We start from the raw sequence: 7,541 nt of genomic DNA, 5'->3' as shown, positions 1-7,541 counted from the left end.
CAAGGTAGCTAGGTTTAGTCGCTCCTCCGATCCCCATTCCCCGCTTGGTGTTTGAAGTTTCAGGTTTCCCTTCCCTGATCCCCAGTTCGACGTTGAAGTGGTTAGTTTCTAGGTTCCCCTTCCCCGTTCCCATCCCCTGTTTGTTGGGCTCCCCTTCCCATCCCCCTGGTTTTCGAGCTTCCCTTCCCCCTAGTTTTCGGGCTTCCTCTTCCTCTTTCCCCATGGTTTTTGGGCTTCCTCTCCCCCTCTGCCTCCCCCTTGGTTATTAGGCGTCCCCTCCCTAGTTATGTTAGCTATTGGTGTGCTGATTTTTATCTTAGTATGTGTGGTACATCTCCAAATAGTTGGAGTAAGTTGTTTCTTTCGAGTTGCAAAAGTTTTTCTTCGTGATTGGTTGTGGCAATCATAACGTGTTTGTCAACTGGATAAGGGTGGTACTACATTAGCATTGAGGAAAATAGAAGTTGAGAGTGGGTATCCAATAGTCTGGGATTCCTCCGTTGGTCATTATAAAGATTATGAGCGTGGAAGAGGCGATGAAAAGTTTTCATGGTTGGGACGTGTGTTTTCCGGTTTCTCAAATCGGAGTTGTGTTCGCTCAAAATGTTTAGCTCTCTTTTTAGCTCCGCATTGATCTTAATGATCCTTGCCTTGGAAAATTCAAATCTGAAGGCGGCATCCCAGTTGCATCTGGTGGTTTTCAGCGTGCCCACTCAAATGCGTTTCAACTACCTAAAGGAGAAACCTTAAATACTCTCTCAAGAGAGTAATGAGTCACCCAGGAACGTGATCGACTATTCAAAAGAGCATGAGCCAAGAATTTCAAGCGACTAAAGGGTTGTTGGGATTGCTCATGCCGCGAGAATAGAAGCTCGTCGTTGGTTAATAGTTTTTCTGGGTTGTGAATGAGATTTACTTTTCCCACCACTTCCATCTATTTTGCCTCAATCATCATAATCGTTGAACAACGACGACCTCCATAACACGCGACTCATTATCGATTTTACTTGTTTTTGTTTTATATGGTTTGTAAGAGCTAATAAAGCTCCTTTAGGTTTGTGGTTGGTTATATTAGCATTAGGATGTACTTCCGTTTTTAATTAATACAAGTTTTCTCGTTGTATAAAAAAAGTCCCCGAGCATCACAAAGGCCCAAAATTAGTTACTTCCATATCTTTTTTTTTGGTGAACCAGGGTATCCACCGCCAATAGCAACGGCTAATCCCCTCCCCCTAGGTGCTGCACTGAAGGGTAAAGGGTTGAACAAGAATCTCTTTTCATTCCCAAACGTTGAGGACTAGATTTTCGATCAATTGATTTAAGAGACAAAGTGGACAACCACTATGCCAATACCACTTGATTTGTTACTTCTATATCTGATATCTGAAATCTACAGTTTTCTTTAAAAAGAAAAACCCCGAAACTTACACTAAATTTGTCCTCGTTGAGCTCGTTCTCTAAACCTTTTCCAAGTCGCATAAAGAATCTACATAGACTTCCACCTTTCTTTTTTTAGTTTATCATTACAGACTTGTCGTTGCCAAAAACTCCAAATAAGTAAAAGGAAGAATACGTTAGGTGAAAAGTCGGTAAAAAAATTGCCTCACATCTTTGACTTGACCCTTTGCAAAACCAAGGAAATTTCCCGCCACATTAACATATTTCTTCTAATTTTTCCTACGTACTCTCCCAACTTTCATAGCGAGAACTATGAACTTTCCTTTAATAAAAAAAAACATAAACCGACTCTTCTTAGGTCTTCCTATTATTTCCCTTATAAATCACCCATAATTGCATTCTTTTATTCTTCACATTCAACACAAGAATTTATAACCCTTCCTACAAGCAAGCTAAGGCACCCATCGTCAATCTCGACGTCGCGGCGCAATGGCGATAAGCAAGGCATCATCGGACAACATACCCTCAAATTTACTAGATTTTGTTTCTTTACACATTGTTTTAGATATAAAACATAGCATAACACGCTTCGTCGAGAGTTATTGGTCTCTTCTTTTCCATTCAAAGTTGAGCAATGCTGAGGCTAAATTCGAGCAAAAGACCATGATCTCCGAGGTGAGTAATAACAAAAATTATTTGGCAAACGACGACAACAAGGGATCCGACGACGATTATTGCTTGTTAGGAGGAGATGTAGACTTGGTCTTGGAAAGACTCGGAATTCAGCATAGTTTTGATGGAGAAGAATTAAATATGAAGTGGGATTTTAGTGAAATTGCTGATTTATTTGAAGAAAAAGAGCCAAGTTTGGAAGAGGTAAAAGAAGCTTTTGATGTATTTGATGAGAATAAAGATGGGTTTATTGATGCAGGGGAATTACAGAGAGTGCTTCTTATTCTAGGATTAAGACAAGGGTCAGAGTTGCAAGCATGCAGCAATATGATTAAGGCGTTTGATCAAAATAAAGATGGTAAAATAGATTTTAATGAGTTTGTAAGATTTATGTTGAACCACTTTTAAATTTTTTTTTTTATTTGGAGTTGTTGAGAGTTGGTGAATTTTATGTTTGTTGCTTATTGCACATAACTAGAATAGTGATTTACGAGTAATATGAGTCGTATGAAATTTTTTTTTTTTTTTTTTTTTTTGAATAAGAGTATGATATTTTGGATCGGTCATGAAGGAAAAGCAAGCAATTATTTACGTTTAGGACTACTATTATCATGCGAAACAATTTCTGATTCTTTCAAAGGGGGTTTATGAGATTATTACTACAAATAATAATAATAAATTGAAAAATTAATTTCTTCAATTGAATCCTTTTGATGTACTTGCCCAAAAAAATTTAAAGTAAAGGGCTCCTATTTTCTAATCTATTAATTATAATCTTAAATTCTTAAGAGAAAATACTTGTAATAACTGTCTTTCCACAATTACATTTTTAACAAATTTACTTTTGAAATCTGTCATTTTTGTGTGATCATATACATGCATTGAACCAAATTTATAGTTTTAAAGGATATTCCCTCCATCTTTTTTAAAATCTTTTTCACTTGAAATATTGACACTATTCATACCTAGTGATAATCTTCACAATTTTTCTATAAGAAACATTATAGTTAGGTAGGGCCTTGTTTGATTCGTCTCAATTAGTACTTTACTATTATTCAATCGTTACAATTTTTACTAACATATAATAGAAGATATTTAAGTTCAAATATGTGTAGTAAAAAACACGTATAAAAAATTGAGAAGGATAAAAAGAACAGATAAAATATTGTTTAAGGTTTTGGGGCTTTGCTAGTGCTGGACTCAATTGATGCCCTAGATTATGTTTCTTACTATGTAAGCAAGAAGAGAATACGTCATCTTAGGGTTCGTTTGGTTAAAGTTGGGAAGTATAACTTCCTATGAATTTGCATTGTCCATGAAATTTTATTTCCTAGGAAGTGCATTTTTTTGTTTGGTTGAACATGGGAAATTCTATTTCCCATGGGAATTTCCACTTACCTAGGAGGCCTAGGTAAATTAGTTCCTCCATTTTTTAGGAAATAGAACTTCCTAGGAAGTTCTACTTCCCATGTTTTTGCCAACCGAACAACAACACATGTATAATGTATTTACTTCCTAGAAATTCTAATTTCCCATGCATTTGAATGTTAACCAAACAAACTCTTATTGATACATATACATGCATACAAAGTATCATAACTGTTATAAATAGGATGAGGGTGACAAAGATGATTACTAGATGAACTTTGAATCTTCTAGGCGTGTTGGGACACTTTCCCAAAAGCAATATTCCTACCCTACACTGAGCACGAGTTACAAGGAATTCACTTTCGAGATACAAAGAAGAACAACGAAGATCACGCTCGTTATGAAATTCGTCAAATGAGTGTAAGAAAGTAAGAATTTGTAGCAATGAATGAAACTTGTGCTATGTAACTTTGAGAGAGTTATCTCTGGTTTCTTTTCATTCACATATGAAGCATATCCACAATTAGAGCCTTTGTCATGTTTAAAAGAACGCAAAACACAGCAATAACCGTCACTTGAAAAGACGCAAAATCGAAACAGGCCGCATGGGAGCTAGCGCTCCCCTAAGGAGCGAGTGCTCCTCCTGCCTGTCCTTCCTTTTGCGTTTTTCATCGAATGTCTGCCAACTTCGTGCGAGCGCTCCGAGCCCGAGCGAGCGCTCTTACACTAATGTATCACGTACATTAGTTAACTCTAATTTGCACGTTACTTCAAGTCACAATACCTTATCCTATGTGACTTAACGTAACGAAACATGAAAATCAATACTCCGATACTCTAAATATCCAACAATAACTTAACTTTAAATTCCCATAAAAAGCATACCACAATCATTTTTATTTTTTGATAAGTGAAACAATATGAGGAATGTGGATGCTAGATAAATTTCTAACATAAAAACTTGAGGGAGTGAGTTCAACCACTCATATTGATAATGTTCGTATTGTTTCTAATGATATGATAGTGGTATGCATATATTGCTAATGGGAAAGGGAATATTCTCTTCAACTTCTACAATGTCGTCAACAAAAAATCGAGCCATTTCACAAGAATTAACTCGAAGGGGTTTTGATGCCAATTTTGTGCCACCATTTTAACCAATTCAAGCCTTGTTTGAAGTCACTTCTAGAAGATTAGCTTATTTGCAGTTCCATCGAATCTGACGTTGCTATTGTTTCATATGCAACACGTGAAATGAATACTTACAATTACACTTACATTTGATTCTAATTCTAATTTATGTGGCTTAGAATCATTCTCCATTATTGAAGATTAAATATGGTTCTTACACAATTGATTATATACTTTAGGAAAAATTGTTAGAAACTACCTATTAAAGACACTTTTTTTTTAAAAAAATTACCTTATATCATGTTTATTTTACGAAACTATCTTATAAGTGAAAAAACTTTAAAAAACACTACCAAATTCAAAATTTACTAACCATGATTAACTATTCCCTCCAATTATCCTTCTAATATAAGATTACTAAAATACCCCATTTAATTACCCTAATCCCTCATTGTTGGTTCCGTCATAGCCTCACAGCAGCGTCTCTCACTGCGGCAATTGTCTTCTGATTTTTTTTTTAACCAAGCTATTGTGGTCCATAAGAACACAATGGACAAAGGCAAAGTGGTGTCTCAAAGTCACCAACCTCACAGTATTCAACCAAGGTACATATCTATTCTTTCTCTCTTTTTTGCAATTAAAAATTCTAATTTTGAGTTGGACTAGTACTCTAATTAACTGATTTGACATGGAAAAAAGTATAAACTCTAAAAAATTAAACAAGCATCTCTATATCCATCTAAGATTTTTCAACATACATACAAATTAAATCAACATCGTATAACTTAAATTAAACCAACATCGTATGACTTAAATTAAACCAACATCACGCCTCTGCCAAAATGTTAGAATAATGTAGAATATTAGTGTAGAATATTCTATTGATGTACATCTTCTGTAATTATTATGTAATTAGCTTAGTTAGGCAAGTTTGTTATTGCTTCCTAAATTGTAGTATACTCTTGTATATTATGGGAAACGGTCAACTAAGAATTCCAAGGAAAATCATTCTTTCATGGTATCAGTATTACTTTCCTAGGCCGATTTTCTTTCAATCTCTTCCGCTGATCTCGGTCTTATTTTCTCAGGCCACCTTCTCACTCTGCCATCTTCTTTCTTTTCCGTCCAGCCACCATGACTGACGGCAAGCCCACATTTCACCCGGCCCTTGTTGTTTCTAATATTAGAAACCACATCTCCATCACTCTTGCCATGGAGAACGTCCAATATTCTACGTGGGCAGAATTGTTTAAGATCCATGCTCGATCACACAAAGTTATTCATCATATTATTCCGCCAGAACCAGGGAAAGAGAAGGTTCCCACGACGGATGATGAAAAAGAACTTTGGTCTACCCTTGATGCCACGGTTCTTCAATGGATCTACGCTACAATTTCCGACGATCTTCTTCATACCATTATCGAGCCCGACTCTACGGCTATGACTGCGTGGAATCGCTTACGCGATATTTTTCAGGACAATAAAAATTCCCGTGCTGTCACTCTTGAACAGGAATTCTCAAACACGCACATGGAGGATTTTCCTAATGCCTCCGCATATTGCCAGCATCTTAAGACTCTTGCCGATCAACTCAAAAATGTCGGTGCTCCGGTCTCCAATAATCGTCTTGTGTTACAAATGGTTTCTGGTCTCACGGAATCCTACAACCAAGTTGCTACTCTCATTCGCCAAAGTGACCCGCTTCCCCCGTTTTATCAAGCCCGGTCCATGCTCACTCTTGAGGAAGCGGGCCTTGCCAAGAAAACCTCCTCCGGTGCCGCCTTGGTGGCACGTGACACTGAAGATTCCTCCCCGGAATTATCTCAGCCTCGCCCTCCTTCTCATAATGGTAAGAATCATGGGCGTAATCGAAATCAAGGAGGCCACAAAAACCGACAAAACGGCGGCGGTAAAGGTGGTTATAGGGGTGGCCGGACTTCCGGCAGTGGCGGCGGTGACAGCCGCGGTGGTGGTCGCAGTCCGGCAGCACCGGCGACTGGGCAGTGGGGGCAGACGCAGCCTGCGTGGGCGTGGCCCTGGGGTCAGTGGCCCTTAGCTCCATCTCCTTACCCCACTCTCCCGTGGGCTAGGCCTGGTCCAAGTTCTTATTCACCTTATGGGCCAGCAGGGGTATTGGGCCCCAGACCAGCACCACAACATGCTTCTCCAGCACAGCAGCAGGCTTATCATGCTTCCTCAGTTTCATCAGCTTCTCCACCAAGCCCAACAGACATTGAAGCTGCCATGTACACTCTTGGGCTCACTCCACCCGACCCAAATTGGTACATGGATACTGGAGCCACTTCCCATATGACGTCTAATTCAGGTACTCTCTCGTCCTATTTTAATATGAGCAAAAAATGTGGTATAATTGTTGGAAATGGTGATTCTATTCCTATTCACGGTTATGGAGACACTCACTTGCCTGCCCACTCCTCTTTGACCCTTAAGAATGTTCTTCATGCACCCAAACTTGTGAAAAATTTAATTTCTGTTAGAAAATTTACCACCGATAACTCTGTTTCTGTGGAATTTGATCCTTTTGGGTTTTCTGTGAAGGATTTTCAAACGGGGAGGCGCCTAATGAGATGTGAGAGCCGCGGGGATCTCTATCCTATTTCCACCACTAGCACTCAACCACCTTCCGTTTTTGCTGCCTTGGCTTCCCCTCTATGGCATGAGCGCTTGGGTCATCCGGGGGCACCTGTTTTAGCTTCTCTTAGGCAAAATAAAATGATTGAATGTACTTCAACTCATAATTCAAATGATTGTTATTCTTGTCCGCTTGGAAAACTTGTTAAGTTGCCATTTGTAGTTTCAAATTCATGTACTTTTATGCCATTTGATATTGTTCATGCTGATTTATGGACCTCACCTGTGTTAAGTTCTTCCGGCCATCGCTATTATCTTGTGTTATTGGATGATTTTACGAATTTTGTGTGGACTTTTCCTTTATCTCAGAAATCTCAAGT

At 38.4% G+C, this 7,541-nt stretch overlaps 1 protein-coding gene across 1 annotated transcript; it reads left to right on the top strand.

The window, feature by feature from the left end:
- Positions 1-1,667: 1,667 nt before the first annotated feature.
- LOC104906223 (probable calcium-binding protein CML45) lies at positions 1,668-2,636 on the top strand. Its single transcript, XM_010694952.4, has one exon. The coding sequence runs from the start codon at positions 1,888-1,890 to the stop codon at positions 2,476-2,478; it is 591 nt and encodes a 196-aa protein (XP_010693254.2). The 5' UTR covers positions 1,668-1,887; the 3' UTR covers positions 2,479-2,636.
- The last annotated feature ends 4,905 nt before the right edge of the window (positions 2,637-7,541 follow it).

This window comes from Beta vulgaris, chromosome 2 (genome assembly GCF_026745355.1).
Source record: "Beta vulgaris subsp. vulgaris cultivar EL10 chromosome 2, EL10.2, whole genome shotgun sequence".
Classification (NCBI taxonomy): domain Eukaryota; kingdom Viridiplantae; phylum Streptophyta; class Magnoliopsida; order Caryophyllales; family Amaranthaceae; genus Beta; species Beta vulgaris.
This window is presented reverse-complemented; position numbering and strand designations above follow the sequence as displayed.

Excerpts from the sequence above, each read along its gene's own strand:
- LOC104906223 (XM_010694952.4), top strand. The coding sequence starts at position 1,888 with ATGGCGATAAGCAAGGCATCATCGGACAACATACCCTCAAATTTACTA.